Raw genomic sequence first — 16,635 nt, 5'->3', positions numbered from 1 at the left:
ATGCTGCCTTGCTCCCAATCTATTAACAAGCTTTTATTTGTGTGATCATATAGTTCACTCGCCATACTTGTGGCCAAATCCCAGCCACTCCTACACTCTGTAACTGCTTTGTACAAAGCTGCAGTTTCAAGAGTTTAAAAATAAAGTTTCTTTATAAAGAATAACACAACCAGAACAATCGTGAGGCTCTGTACTTGCAGCTCTTGATTTGTAGATTGTTCACCAAGTGAAACTCAACAAACAAAAGTGTGAAAGTAAAAAATACTGAACTTCTGCTGTGCTGTGCTTACCCTGAGCAACCAATACAACTGTGTATATTAAATAATACATCAGTAATCTCAGAAGGCTGTTCTTAAAAACCTTAAATGTATTTGACTGAGATTTCCAGGAACACTAACTTAATGTCCTCAGCCTAGTCATTAAAATATAAGGACTCCCATAACAGAATGAAAACGCCCCAATATTTGTCATAGTTGAAAACTACTTTAATAAATTCACAGACTGAACAAGAACAGAAAATGAAATGTGATCTGTAAAACTGACACTCCCTTTAGGGCAGCATTAGGGATGCTGGCCAGACAGCTAACACCCAGTTTGCATTTGGACATTGACTCTTCTTATACCATCAAGACATTTCAGTTTGAAGTGAGATTTCAAACACAGATAAAAGGTAGGAAGCAAAATGGGAACAAGAAGTACTCCAGCCATTAATATCATTTTCACAGTGTTCATCAAACGTGCTGCAGCAGGAAAACCTACATCAAGATATGCTGAATAATGGGAGAGCAAACTGATGCCTATAACAATGTTCTCCGCCATGTAGGATGGAAAACAGATCACATTAAGAAAACCAGATCACAACTGTCCAGGGAGCATACTATAAAAGTAGTAATCTAAACAATCTTACCCTCCTTCCGGTCAACAGGTTTTGCCTGCTCTTCTATATCAAAGCTCTCCTGCAGTTGCTGGCCTTTGAAGCAGTTGAGATGCTCCTGTTCTATTAAGTTACCTTCCTCCTCTTCCAGAGGTTGCCATGTGCCATCAATAAACCACTGTCCACGCATCACAGGGATCTTTTCTGATTCTAAAAATCAAAAGAGATTTTTTTTTTTTTCAATGCAACAAAACCAAACTGACAGCAGATAAAAGGGAAAGGGAATTAGAGGAAAAGGGAATTCTGTTTAGTGCTTTGATCAGAAAGTTACACTCCTGCTGCTGGGACCTGTAATAAGGTAACCATAACCACAAATGCCTTGACAAGGCACCATCACCTCTTCCATTGGGCTGAAATGAGTAGTGAAAAAAGTGTTAACAAAGTAACACCTGAGCTAATGGGGACAAATCTTCAGAGTGCGTGTGAGGATGTGAGCGATGGACAGAAATATGCAGATTCTGTAAAATTTATTAAGGATTAAGTTCAAACAACAGTCCACAGCTTTAATAGGAAATAATCTCTTCCTTGCTGCCTTGAGTTTTCAGAAAATTAGGAACCTTGTGAGACTCATGCTGCTCTATAAAATTTGACTAATAACCTGACACCAACAATTGTTATCAAGAGAATGCAGAATGACCAGGAGATACAAAACCCCTCAAGCTCACCCTGACTGCACAGGGCCTTGTTTCTTTTGAGAACTGCACTTACAATAACCCAAATTATACATCGATTAGCACAAAGGTAGAATTTAAAGATGAGAGGGTTTTTTCTACTAAAATCAGTCTTTCACCAAGGGCTATTTTCATGTTTTCAGTCACTGTCATTTAGTTTCAGTTTCAGCACTCCAAATGAGGAACTGGGTGCCCAGTGCTTGCTGTCCATGTGACAAAAGACAAGCCTATGAAAAATGTATCCTGGTGCTTATTCTTCATCAAATTGTGCTTCATGCCCACACTAACTACTGGGGCTGCAGGGAGCAAGAATTCTCCTCTTATACCCATCCCTGCAAGCAAACTGAGACAATAATGTCCATTGCAGCTCAGCTCAGAATCTCTCCTACATCTGGAAAGGAAAGAAGGAGAAACACCATGTGTAGACCCAGAGCAGCTGGACCATGGAGCTCCAAGTGCCCACTAATATATGCTGCTGTACATTGCAGATGTATAGAGATTCGTCCAAATGCAAATGCTGCATGTGTGCAGATTCCTGCAGGAGATCAGCTCTCCGAAGCAACTACAAATTTAACCACAAAAGAAGAGGCTCAAAAAGGAGATGGAGGTTGGGGGGAGGTTGGGAAATAGACTTTACTACTCAAATATCTGTATTTTCCCTCCCTGGAAAAGAGAAAAAAGCTGGTAAGGAGAGCTTGGGAAAGAAACCATAGATGCAAAGAAATGGTAAACTAAAATCAGGTAAAAAAAGCAAACAAGAAACAGAGAAACAACAGAGAACATGGAGATATTTTAGAGTTACTGATCTATCCCCAGACCAGTACAAAGTTCAGCTGGGCAAGGTGACCCAGCCAAGGGCAGTGTTTTTTAGCCCAGGCACACCACTGTTAGCACAGCCACTAGCTCAGGTTGTGGAATCATCTGCTTCACAGAGCGCCGAGCACCACACCAGGGCTGGGCATGTCCCACTAAGCTTGACAGCAGATCAGAAATCTTTGCACTGCTCTCAACTACAGGCATGACACTACTGCTCATTGCTCCGTGGACACTAGTATACACCAGAAGTGTTTTTCATACTGTTTGAAGATAAGAATATAACAGAGAATTGCAAGCACCTCCATAATTTACCTGGAACCTCTGAACTACTCTGAATTCTTCATCCCTCAGGTCATTTCACCTACAAGCTATGAAAGTAAAAGGAAAATCTCCTTGCAATAATCTCCCTACAGGGCAAGTAACACTCAAAATGATCCAAAGCCTATTTTAAAACAGGTTTAAAAACAGGTTTACAGAAAAACACTGTGTACACAGTACTAGAAATGATTATAAGCTTTTAGCACCCCACATTTGTAACAGGAGGGCGCACTTGCAGGTGATGGCATCCTCAAGCTGTGCCTGAAACAGCCTGAAGCAATCAGCGAGGAAAGGTCAACAGCAGCGAAGCTCTCAGGAGGGATGCAGAGGCTGGAAGCAGATGATCTGGAGCAAAGAGCCCAGATTACCACTGAACTTCCCTCACTTGGTGCTGGCACACATGCTTGCCTGGTTACCCAAGTGTTCTCGTGACAGGGAATCCTGCAGGCAGCCTCCTAAAACAGTGCCTCTGCGCACACGGGGCACAAGGCAGAGTGAATTTCCCCAAACAGTGGCTACAAGCACCGCCAGCCTCTCTCATCCCAACTTCTCGCAGATTCTGGATTTCTTTGGCAGGCATTTGGCATGCTGGCTCTTACCTTCCAAGTCACCCAAAGCCCCATTCAAATTTTTGATCCCCCTAGATCCTCAGCTCTGCCTGTGTAGAACACAATTTGGGTCCTGTCGGTCCCTCCAAAATGCAGACGGAAGTGCACGACACAGTTCTGCCATTCGGTTTCTGTAAAATAGCCATTCCATATAAAAGCCAATTGTTAGGCATTGAATTTCTAATGTTTTGTCTGTTGATGATCCATCAGATGAATAAAGAGGTTGGAGTATTCAATGGGCACAGTTATTTAATGAAAATCCCAAACATATCAGAAGAACTGATATGGGTCTGAATAACTTTAAACTGCAGAAATTAATAGTCACTATAACATAGATTCAACTGTCTATGAAAATTTAAGCTAACTTTGAAGTCTACAACCCATCAATGAAGCGTGAAACACGTGTTTAGTTTTCATGAAAGTTAACCAGAGCAATGCTAGTTGTCACCATATACAGTACCCTCTCATCACGCACTTCTCTTAAGCTTTGTTGTACACCCTTACATTTCACACCTGTCAGATATCTGCATTTTTCAGCAGAGCTAATACAGATCCAGTTAGGCTGCCCTTACAAACAAAGCACTGTCTGCAGGAAAAAATGAAATGCACAAATATGTGAGCGTAGATAAAGGATCCCATTGTGGTTGAAGCAATGACACAACTACGTCAGATGTTAATCCTCACTGGGAAAATCTGTAGGCAATTCCTTAATTCTTGACTAGGCGTTCTGATGAGACTCCATTCATTGAATCCATAAAAGATATTTTTTTCAAATGATATGAATACTATTTTGTACTCCAAACTAAATGAACACAAGACACCTCTTTTTCAGTTTTGAAGGGCTTTAAGACTTTCACATCAGAATTTCCACCTACAGATTTCTAAAATTCTAAATATAAAGCATTAAAATAAGTATTTTCAGGCTCTTTTTGCCTGAGAGAAACTTTCCCGTAGTGGCTCTTTACAAGGGTAGACTGTAGCACTCAAACATTAAATGGCCACTGCCTTTTCCACAAAGGTTCAGCCAGGAAAAAATTGGCATGTTTGAAATAAAATTATTGTAAAGACTTTACAGGATAATTTAGTTTGCGAACAAACTCATATCTGTCTCTGGGTCTGGAAAGGGCATTTATATGGAAATATATCACTTCCAGATCAAGACAGATTATTATGGAACTTTGTTTCCAAACCAGGGATTTAAAACTTGAGTGAGGGAATTCTGTTTTCCAAAGCTCAGTGGGATTTTAGGGGTACCCAAAAGCCGTTTTTTTTTTTGTTCCCTCCTTTGAACTGCTGTACACTATGTGTGCAGTCACAGCACGCTGGTCTACAAGCCTGTCTTATTTCACATTGCCAGCTGGATGGCAGGTTTGATCACTGCGCTGCTGGGAAACCTCAATCGAAAACCACCTGATAAAGGAAACAACTAAATGACATTTTTCCTTCCATCAGAAGCACAGCTTGATTTTAAGAAACCTGAACAGTATCTTTCAGAACGGAAACAAATTTCTGATCAAAGCTCACAAAGAACCATTTTATCTTTCTCATGAGAGAAGAGGCTTGGTAAAGTTGGAAACAATACTTTCCAATTAACATCTGTATTTTCAAAAACGAGCAATGTTAGCTCTGAATGGACTCTTCATTAGGGACAACAGCAATAGACAAGGAGTAACAGGTTCAGACTTAAACAGGGGAAGTTTAGGTTAGACATAAAGAACTACAAGTGTGGTGAGGCACTGGCACAGGTTGCCCAGGGAAGCTGTGAATGCTACATCCCTGGCAGTGTTCAAGGCCAGGCTGGACGGAGTCTTGGGTGACATGGTTTAGTGTTTGGTGTCCCTGCCCATGGCAGGGGGTTTGAAACTTGATGATCTTAAGGTCCTTTCCAACCCTAACTATTCTATAATTCTATTTTATTAGAAACATGTAATGGTGGATTTCAGTCGAAGTTGAACTCCAATCACAACAATGATGACAACCTACTGATGTTAAAAATCACCAGTTCCAAAAGCAAGTGCCATTTCAGTTATGAAAAAAGAGAGGTATATTACACTGAATACCCTGGACTGGTGGGGAAATGAGGCAACTGCAAAGTAAGCAAAGGTTTTTCAGTATAATCTCTTGATTATGGGAAAGATTAATGCGTTACTCTTACTTACACCTTCCTAAACACAATTTCTCTGCTTAATCTTGGAAACGTGCTGGTATTCATCAAAAATGAGATTCATCAAGAGAAATTGATGCAAATTATTACAGTAGTCACCATTAAAAAGTGATGAGCCCAAATTGCCAGTTTAGGACCCAATTTCTCTCACTCCCATCCACCTTCAAAAAATTCATAGATCTCCTGGATATTCGGATGATTTTAGAAAGCTTAAACTATATTCTTCCAGTTATTTTTGTTTTACAGGAGAGTTAAACACACTGATATCTAGATCATGTTGTAATTTAACTTTTTTTTTCTTCCAAATCTATAAACACAAAGTATTATTTATCTTTGTCCCTATAATCTTGATCCCCAGGAAAGGATTTCCCTTTATTTTTTTCACTGCCTTGAGTCTTGCACCGTATAATCTGCAATTGGCAGTGCTTCAGACCAAAAGATACCAGCACATCTGGCCAGTTGTACACTTGCATGGTTTATTTATGCAATAGGAATTCCTAAATAAAATTGAATGGCAGGAATTAGAAGCTAATGAAAGGCACTTTATTTTAATTAGTCATACATATTTTACCACTTTTGGAGAAAATTAGCTTAAGAGATCTAGACTGCAACAAAGGATTTATTTTTACACAGAAGAAGGTCTTTTTTTCCCTAAAAATCCACATAAGAAAACAAGTCCTATAATTAATGTGATGAGACAAGAAGATGAGTGATTTGTATTATGATAATTACCTAAATCCTCTGAATAACAAAAATTGTTAAAATAAAAACTGCATGCAACACGTAGTATACACGTGTACGATATTTTATATATGTATATTCCCTTTTTGTGAGGATTTTTAAACTGTGTGGTCACATCCAATATAAACTTCACAAACAGCTAACTAATCAATCAGAACACAGTATGAAAAGTAATAAGTGAGCAGAATTTGCCTTAATATTTCTTCTTGTGCTACCACAGCAATGCTATCATTTGTTTCCTGCCACCACATTGGTTCAAATGGTGTATACCTAAATGTAAATATTGTATAGCTCAAAGTGTGGCTCACATAACCCTCTTTCGCTTTGCTTGATTCAAGATCAGGAAACTGCTGCAAAACTAAGATGGAACAGAGATAGTAACTAAAGATTAGCAAACAGAGCTTAAACAACAGCCAAAAGGAGGTCTGCTTCAGAAATACCAACACCAGCTACCATGCAACTTGAAGATAGAATAAAATCTTAAGGGAGCAATATTCAATAAACTTCTGCCTCATTGCTTCAAAGCTGAAGTCCTGTTCAAAAGGCCTGATGGCAACGTTAGAGGCATTTCTGGCACTATTCACTCATCAGTCTCAAGACAGCTTTAACAATTCACCCACAAATGAGGTCTAAAAGTTTAATATAATATAATATTCACAAGCTCAGAAATATAAATTAAAGCTGGTGTTTTGTTGAGATTGACAACCCCAATTTCCTAGCTCACCAAGACCAAAGCCAAGAGGTTGGACAAGAAACACAAGCTCCTAAAATGCCATTGGCTCAAGATGCTTTTCAGGGTAGTAATTTCAGATTCCTGCTTTTCAGTGCGGTAACTCCCGTTTCTTAAATTTCACTTCCTTATTACTACAGTTGCAGACAATTTTCAGTGTGTGAAGATAACATCTGCACAAGCTGAAGGTAACCATGAAGCTTACCATATGTGATATCTGAAGCTGAAAGTTACTCAAATAATGAAGTGCCCATACACTTAGCAAGCAAAAAAGATCCAGGGCAAAAACAGTCTTCCCCTGGCATGCTAAAAAATGATGAGTATCATACGTCTTGGAGCACAGCATTCCTAACAACCGCAACACATACAAGAACTTGCATGTTGACAAAAGCCACTGAAATAAATGTATTCCACAACAACAACAAGGGTACTGCTAGAGGCTTTTAAAAAATTGCTATCCATTCCTGTTGTACCAGGCCTAAAATTGTATTTTGGGTATATTAACTACTGCACAGCCTTTAAGACTCTGCACTAGTGCAAACACCACTAAGTATAAGGATGGGTATTACTCAACCTCTGCATCAGTGCTCCTCCTACCCACCCGGCAGCTATGGCTACAAAGGGCTCTACAGCAATAATGATTTGCAGATTCTATTTTTGCCAATGCAAATGCACAGCATGCAGTCTGCAGGACAAGATCTGTTCCTCTTACTTAGTTCCCTCATAGCTGGGTTTGTAAAGGGAAAACAGGAAAGAAAAACTCATGAGGTTAGGAAGCTTTATTATGAAACTAGGTGGTTACAGAAACCTATCATGAGACTGAATATTCCTATGTTTTAACTGTCAGTGATCATGCATACTGGGCGAACAGATGTTATAATAAAATAACTCCAAACTAACACTGGCACAGGTTGCCCAGAGAAGCTGTGACTGCCCCATCCCTGGCAGTGTTCAAGGCCAGGTTGGACGGGGCTTGGAGCAACCTGGTCCAGTGGAAGGTGTCCCTGGCCATGGCAGGGAGCTGGAACTGGATGAGCTTTAAAGTCCCTTCCAACCCAAACCATTCTACAATATGATTATTTCATGTTTGCTTAGTAACATAACAGACTTCTTGATACCTTCTTTAATAGCTTAATGTTACACAGCTTTCCAGCTATTACTCAACATATTATTTCAAAATAGAGCAAATTACTAACACTTCAATAAATGAAGCCACTCATTTAAGCACAGCCTGGATGACTTTCCTTTGTTTAACAAACACAAACGTATGAAATCTCATTCTGCTCTTTCAAAAGGAACAACATAACCTGAAGAGGAGTTCAAGAGTGAAATCCTGGCCTCAGAAAACTTAACAGAGCTACATGAAATTACAGAGCCAGCCTTTTTTTTTTTAATTCTGAGATGAAAAGAGATTTAATTCACTGAGCAGTAAAGGATATTATGTTGCATCAAGTAATTCCAAATTGCATTACTGAAGCAATTTAAAAAAATACAGGTGGATGCTACTTTTGAGTTTCACAGACACTAAGCACATCCTTTACAGACTCTGATCTATAGGAGCAGCTATACACTCAAGCCTCTGTGTTTGCTTCAGTGTTAGACACACCAATGGAGGAACACATGCTTTGCTCCACTGCAAATGTGAAATTGCCTGTTTCCCAAGGACGATGCCTTGGGTGATATGGTTTAGTGTGATGTGTCCCTGCCCACGGCAGGGGGGTGGAACTAGACGATCTTAAGGTCCTTTCCAACCCTAGCTATTCTATGATCCTATGATTCTGTGATTCAAGCAAGGACTTGAATGTTTTTCCCTGAACCATTTTTAAGTGGTTTACATTATGAGCTAAGCAATCCAAAAGGATAATGAAACACTGATCTTTGGGGCTGGTTCAGATGTCAAACAGAATTCCTCAAACAGAAGGAACCCCTCAAAAAGAGATGAACACCCTCAAAGTCATCTCTCAATTGCTACATATTACCCCAAAAGATAGCATTTACTGTTTTTCAAGTAGGATTTTGCTGGTTTAAAATAGTAGCTCAATTAACACCTCTACAATTGCTCTTTACACAGCCCTGAACTTGATGATCCAAGTCAAAATCCTAAAGCTTACCTTATTAGCCATGCCAATGATGAGCAGGAAACGCTCACCAAAAAAACCTCAGACTGTGGAAACAAGAAACAGGGTTTTACATTTAGAGCTTCATTTTTATTTTGCTTACCGAATTTCAATACTAGTACACTAAAGTGAAGCACTTCCACCACCTGGCATTGGCTGCTGGGGTCAGTAAGCTGTAGAAGCCAGTCCCTTATCAGCTATTTTCTCATGGGGAAAAACTTGTGTTTTTCGAAACTGCATTATGTGAAAACTAAACCAACCCACAAAAGAGCAGCCATGCCACATGACAAACATGTGAGTACCTCCTAAAAGGTAAGCATGTGCTCAAATCCCATGGAAAGTCACAGGACATTTGCACAATCACACCCTCTGCTCAGTGTGTGCGCTCTCCTGGTAGGTGCTCATCAATGGGTCTTTGTTAGCAAGCTCTCACCAGCACTGAGAAGCAATGGTCATGTACATACTGCTTAAGCAAGTAGGTTCCTACACAGGAGTATCTCTTCTATACCTACCATGGATGACCAAGATGAAAATATCCAAGGACACAATAACCTCTTCTTTCTCCTCTGCAGGGACTTTTTTTCTGCACTCTCCTAACCTCACTTCCTTTTTCCATCTACTTCATCCCAACTCCTGATTCCCCTACACTTTCATCCCCAGATTTCACTTTTTCCTTCAGGTTTTTTACCCGATATGGCTTTCCCGCATTCTGAGATGAAAAGAGATTTAATTCATGATTTTAGTTTCTTTCATCTTAAATATCACTGCCTTGGATCCCAGTTGCACCTCATATTCCCTTCATCCCACCACTTAACTAAACATGCTACCTACAACACTTAACAGTCTCTGGAGCTTCTCCTCTCCGGCTCCACACAAGGTACACTCTAAAATGGCTTCAGCTACTGGCAACCCACCCAAACAGTTCATACCACACTAGTGACCTTTTCTCTGGCCAACATTCAAATCTACTACTTCATTTTCACTTTTTTTCAACCTTAGAGATAACACTGAGAGAACTTATGCTTATTTTAATTTCTTGCACTTTTGTTTAGTCCTTCTGCTTACTTACTCACAATGTCAGCTCTTACAGATCTTGTTTAACTCCTCAGACCAAAAAGTAGTTTTGCACAGGTCTCTCTTTGCTGTCATATAATTTTTTCCTAGACAGCATCTCCCCCTCACACACATACATGCAGAAATTCACCTGTCATCTACCTTCAATCTAGCTGTCACCTCAAAATTACATCCCATTCTATTTCTTTGACATTGCCAGACGAATCAGTATTCAAACATGAATTAAGTCAGAACAGAAATTCTGATCCTTCTCATCCTACAAACATTTTCTGCTTTCTCAGTTACAGCGGATAACATCCTGTCACCCACAACTTGTAAACCAAGTATTCCCTGCATCTCTGCCTTTGTGTTGACCACATCCAGCAGGAAATGTGTTGAACCACACTGAAGGGCAAGCACAACTTGCTTTCTAAGCTAAGCCCATCCTTTGCTACTCTGCTGTAGCTGACACCATCCACTGGAGAGTGATTCTGTAATTCTGGTATCATTTACAGGAGTAAGACAACAAATTCATTTTGCTTAAGAAATGCTTGTAAACCAAACATAAAAGCTGAGGACACAGAAGAAACTCTCCCTCACAGATACATCAGAGTGCTGACATCTCCTCTACATGATCTAATAAAAGCATCCTAAATGACACAACTTCTTTCTACTGAAAGAAGAAAAGTACAAAACATAACCAGAACATACATATGAACAAATGTAATTTATGACTTAATACAACGGAGTACTGCAAATCTAAAAATTGTTCCATCTATATGCATTAGGCTTTCTGGTGAGGAAGGAGTTGGCCAAAACTAAGCTACAAGATACTTTTGGAAGGGTCGTATGGTAAGAACAGAAGCAAAAAAGTAAAACCCAGGAAATATTTTGAATAGCGAAAGCAACACTTCATCTTGCCAAGTAAATTAGCAGTATTTTATCTGCAAAATAACAACATACCTGGAGAGAAAAGCAAGTATGCAGGAATTCAGCCTTCAATCAAAGCTCCTTTACATAAACAAAATTGTGCCAACAAACTTCAAAGACTGTCCAACAATACCAAAAGCAATGTTCTAAGCACATGTAAAGTCACTAAAAATGTGTTCTGCTGCTAAGAACAAACAAACGCAGGCTACAAGCATGCTTTATCACTTTCCTCATGTATCTGTTTTAACACTATTTCTGTGGCAGAATACAAACCAAACCCCATAAACTAAACAGACTCAGAAGCAATATCAGACATTGATTAAAAGAGCCAGGCAAGAGTTTTAGTGGGGCCCCAAGATGGGTTTGGGGTTGCCAGCCTGTAGAGTGTCAACATGCAAATTTATGCTGTCACCTTCAGGGAAGGCACAAGCACCCAACTCTCCTGCACAAGGCAGACAACGGAGAAGCACCTTACAGCTCCAAAATGTTTATTTTTAGTCTTGACAGTGCAGCCCAAAGAACCAACCCCAGTGGCTGAGGAACAAAAGGCTCAGTATCTTACTGCTAATGTCTACATCCTACATCAAAACAAGCCCACAATAAAACAAAATCCACTAAGAAAATAGCCTTTTGTAATCATCTGATGCCACGTATCAGCTACTATACTCCAAGACCTCTCAGTAATCTTGACCAGTTCAGAGGGCAGATAACAGTGCCCTGGCATTCGCGTCTCATTCTGCACAAGCTCAACCTGCAGAAGCTTTTCACAAGGTGCCAACAACTGCCTCTTTTTCCAGTTTACAAAGCAGCTCACAGAGAGCTTATGAAAGAAAATGTAGGGTCTTGGATATTTACTTCAGTCCAAGTTTAAAGGCACCTGAAATGGTTTTTAAAAGCTGCCCAATTTCAGCCTGAACATACAAATCTTAAAACGAAGACCCAGTGGTTCACTCTGTGTTCACAGGTATTTCCATGCTAAGATCAATAAAATATATGTTATATCAGATCTCACGTCTTTACTCAGGGATAGTCTACTGATTTTTTAATTTTTTTTTTTAATGCAACAAGAGGTATTTTACTTAATAGACTTCTGTAACTTGACAATGTAACCATGCAAAAAGCAAGGGAAAAAAGCAAATACCAGACAGGGCAATAGTTGCATGGAACAAAGTCACAAGCCAACGAACAGGACAGAGTCACCCAGAAGTCCACAGGCTATGGATTTAACAGAATTACTCATGACTTTGACAACTAGGCTGAGTAACTCTATAGAAAAATGGTTGTAAAGCAGCCCTCTTCAACTGGGAGGGCAGAAAACAACTGGGCAATCTAAGAAGATGCCAACAGAAGACCCTTGTATAAATTATCACCCGTTGTTACATCCACAGAAGACAAGAAGGAGCCCAACTCCAAGTTACTCAGTTATCTGGAAGCCTATGCTAATAATTTTAGTCCTCTTGCGCTGCCTTTGCTACATTCAATTCTTTGTGACATGCTGTTAGCTCTAGAATACTAATTAAATAAATCCCAAAGGTCACAAGGTAAGGATAAAATTCTCAGTAATTAATCTGCTCAAATTGTAACTCAGTCTGATATTCCTGATGTTACAAACAAACCCTGTGATGTGCTTAAGATGTCTGAAGATGTGGAGTGAAAAATATTTCAGTACATGCCAAGATATAATCAACATTTGCCTGTCATTAAGATGCCACAATAGCTGAAGAACTGTCAGCATGTTCAGTATTGTAGCAGAGAGACAGCAGCCTTTCCTAAAGTATGGCACGTAGGTGAAAAAGAACAACAGGCAAGAACAACAAAGACAAAAGCTTTTGACCTTTGCTCCAAACTGAAAATGTGAATCAGCAAAGCTGGAGAGCAGTTTCTGTACTCTTTAATGTGCACTTCAGAATATTTTAAGTCAGGTGTGCTCATTATACCTTCATGCTTGTGTGATGGAGAGCAAGATTTTTCTCCCTTACCATGGGCTTTGCTAGGGTGAGATCTGGTTTGCCACCACCAGCTCCCTTCCATGCTACAGCATGCTACCCTTTGGATCCAAAATTATACCATGAAGTGGAAATAATTTCGGACTATAATAAATGCTACAATAAGGCCTTCAAAAGCACAGATCAGAGTGAATCCTTGGGATCTGACCTTGCTGTTTTCTCAGGTCTGAACAAAGAGGTTGGGAAAGAATGGGAGAAAGACAAAAGTACATAGGGAACAGAAGTAAGGGAATGTGCAAACGAAGGAGGAATTAAACCAGAAGACACTGACAGACCTTTGAAACACCAAAAGTCATCTTAGTCTTGCAAGGGAGCAGATTTGTTAATAAGAAAAGACTTGAGCACTCCCCTTAAGCAGCTTTCGAGGACTAGAAAACATCCCTGTCATTAGTCTTCTCAGGACCATGAGTTTATTTCTCCCCTGCCTGCTTCTGGTGCTAACCTCTGGGAATCTCTCCTTCCAAGCATCAGAAATCATCTCTGCACAGTGTAGGTTGTCATTTGAAACATCTGCTCCTCAGGCTTAATAAGACTGAATCAGCTTCCAAAATGGACAAGGCACAGGGTCAAGAAATTAAACCTTTAAGCTGCTGACAACTACAGCCTCTTGCTCCCATTACTGGCAGCAATCCTGCCTCACCTGACAGCTCTGCCGACTTCTCCCCCTCTCCCTATAGCACAGTTACAGGCAGGATGGCAACAGTTGCCTCATCCCCTGGAAAACCTGCACCATCTCTTTCCAGTAACTATGTGGCAGATGCATCAAGTACCAACCACAGGGGCTCCAAGGTGGTGACAGGGATAACCACTTCCACCTTCTGCTCAAGAAGCAAGCTCTTCTAGCTCAAAACACACGTGGACCAAGACCTGTGCTTGCTCCTTGAGCTCAGCATCTGCCTGCTGGGACAGTGATTTGAAAGACAAATTGTTGCACCACAAGTGAATTGTTCCATGTGGTACTGTGATTTATGGATATTCCCCCTATAAAGACACTGATAAAGAAGGGAAACAACCAAAACCCTCAGTTTTAATATCTAAAGTAGTTTTGGTATTCCTTCGTGACTCCCACCTGAATCTCAGAAATATGCAGAGGAGACAAGAGAAAGCTGCCTGTCCGTCTCGCAAGTTCATGCCAGGACAGTGTCTATTGCTTGGCTACTCTGCATCTGTCACTCTACCCCATTACATTTTCCTTGTCCCCGAAGGAATGCAGTTGGAAAACAAGTCTTCAAGGACAGAGGGCGAGCAAGAGCGGCAGGGCTTGTCTGCTCAGAGTAGATGTCACTTGTCCAGCAAGACCCTGGGAGACATTCTGCCCAAAGGAAGAAGAGTTGAGGTGCCTGCTTTTCCTTCATCTCTATTCCCCAAGGTCCCTTCTCCTCCACACATGAATGCAAGGGGAAGGATGGCAGAAGGAGTACATCACCACCTCATTTTGAAGTTGAGGGAGTGAAGCAAACTCCCTTTATGGGAAGGGTAAGAAGTAAGGACTGTGTGTGTACCCGAGACACCTGTTGCATCCCCTCCAGTGGCGAAAAGAAGTTCCACTTCATGCACTCTCCCAGTGGGACAGGGAAGGGAAGATGAAGCACAGTATCATCCCTTTCCTAGCAGAGAGGATAAAGATAGCAGAGGGAAAATGAGGCACCAGCCATCTCTTCCATCATTCCTCACTAAAGAGGGATCAGAAGTGTGTGTGTGGTGGGGAGGCAGCAGACACACTGCTGTTTCTACCCTGCTGCTTCTGAAGGAAGGGTGTATTTGCCTTCAACATTTCCCCTTGAGGGAAGCAGGGGGGAATGCTGAAAGCAAATACCCAGCTTCATTCACCCTTTGTTTAGGAAAAGGGAAGCATAAGCAGTAAGTTTCTCAGTCATGTGCCTTCCCACTGGCTTCTGCACATCAAGAAATAAGATGCCCTTTCCCATGTCTCTGTATGCCAGGTGTGAGCGCACAGATCTCTGTCTCCTTCAGGTGCATATGCACAAGAGGTCAAGAGAAGGAAAGGTGCCCAGTTCCTTTTGCAGCTGGAAGTGGCCGAAAAGGTGCCCAGTACACCCTCCCCCATGACCCTGCATGAGGGGTGGGGGCTACCCAGTGCCTCGTCCTCCCTGTGTGTGTGTGGTGGGGTGCCCAGTGCCCCCACCCTCAAGCACATGCTGAGGGATGCCCACGCCGCTTCCCTTATGAGTGTGCCTGAGAGGGTTGGATGCTCAGTGCCACCACCCCCCCCAAATGCAAAGGATCCCCGAGACTTGGAAGGGAAATTCTCAGTGCCTTCTCTCTCAGGTGCGTGTTGGAGATGGGCACCCAGGGTGCCTGTATCCTTCATCTTCAAGTGCACACGGGCAGCAAGCAGTGTCTGGCTCCTCATTACCTATGTGGGTGTGCTGGAGGGGTATGAAGGGTGACCCCAGTGCAGGGTCTCTGGGAGGATGAGGGATGCCCGGGGTCCCGTGTCGGGAGGCGAGAGGCTGCCCTGCCGTCCCCCCGCCGGTCTCGGTACGAGAACACCGGTATCCCCAGGTCCCCGAAGGGGGGCACGGCTGCACTCACGGTTCCAGTAGACAGGGTAGCACTCCGCGTTGGCTACGTCCACCTCATAGAGCCCGCTCCTCACGCACACCGGCTCCACTGCCGCCGCCTCGCCCTCCCGCGGCTCGGATCCGAGGGCGCGGTAGGCCAGCTCGATCCGCAGCGAGTCGTAACCGATGAAGGGCTTCCAGGGCTTCCGGTCCTCCCGGTAGAACCAGCGCACCTCCTCGGCGCTCAGCTCCCGCACCATCTCATAGCGGGGCCGGCCGCCACCCGGCCGCCTCCTCTCAGGGAGCGCTGCCGCCGCCAGGTAGAAGCCGCTGCCGCCACTCTCGCTGCTGGCGAGCCCCGCTCCCTCGCCCTCGCTGTACTCGCCGCCCGTACCCGTGGAGTAGCGGAGCGAGGCGCCGGACTCGGCCGAGTCGAAACCGCCGCCGCCGCCGGCCTCGTCGCTCAGGCTCGGTTCCCGCTGCAGAGCGGCCGCCGCATCCAGCTCCCCCTCGGAGGAGGAGGTAGAGAACGTGGCGAGCGGCGGTCCGGAGAGCTGCTGGGGGCGGCGGGACGGCCGGGTGAGGGGACGCTGCAAGCCGCAGCTCGGCGGCGCCGCCTCCTCCTCGCCGCCGACCGGCTGCTCGCAGGAAGCGGCACCGTGGGCGCTCGCCTCGCCGGGCAGGTCCCAAGCGCCATGCTGCGAGGCGGGACCGGGGTAATCCATGCCGCAGGGGGCCCCGCAACCGCCGCCGGCTCCGTCCGCCCGGGGGCGGTGCCGCTCCGTCACGCGCGTAGCGCAGCTACCGGGGGCGGGGCGTCGGCGCGAGGCGTGCGGGCTCGCGGCAGGGAGGAGAGGGGCGGGGCGGGAAGGGCGCCCTCAGACACCGCGGGCGTCGTGTCCGTGTGTGTGTGGTGGGTCACGGCCCGCAACCCTGTCCGGCTGTGAGACAGCCTCGGACACAGCCTGCAGCCACATCTGCATGTGTGAGGTGTCCCCACACACAGCCTACAGCCTGAGGTG

The 16,635-nt window shown here is 43.4% G+C and overlaps 1 protein-coding gene across 2 annotated transcripts in view; it reads right to left on the bottom strand.

The window, feature by feature from the left end:
* DDHD1 (DDHD domain containing 1) overlaps window positions 1-16,395 on the bottom strand; it is a 77,420-nt gene extending 61,025 nt beyond the window's left edge. The window contains exons 1-2 of one of the 2 annotated variants that reach the window (XM_062618474.1): window positions 15,645-16,395; window positions 908-1,084 (exon numbers count right to left, since the gene is read on the bottom strand). In XM_062618474.1, the coding sequence (XP_062474458.1) occupies window positions 908-1,084; window positions 15,645-16,338 (871 nt within the window). In that variant the 5' untranslated portion in view covers window positions 16,339-16,395. The remainder of the gene's footprint in view (window positions 1-907; window positions 1,085-15,644) is intronic. The other variant, XM_062618473.1, reaches the window with a different exon arrangement.
* Window positions 16,396-16,635: the final 240 nt, after the last annotated feature.

This window comes from Pezoporus occidentalis, unplaced genomic scaffold, assembly GCF_034315485.1.
Source record: "Pezoporus occidentalis ecotype Australia unplaced genomic scaffold, CSIRO_AGI_Poc_V1 ctg200, whole genome shotgun sequence".
NCBI classification, from domain to species: Eukaryota; Metazoa; Chordata; class Aves; order Psittaciformes; family Psittacidae; genus Pezoporus; species Pezoporus occidentalis.
The sequence above is the reverse complement of the archived record's forward strand: the minus strand, read 5'-3'. Positions and strand labels throughout refer to the sequence as shown.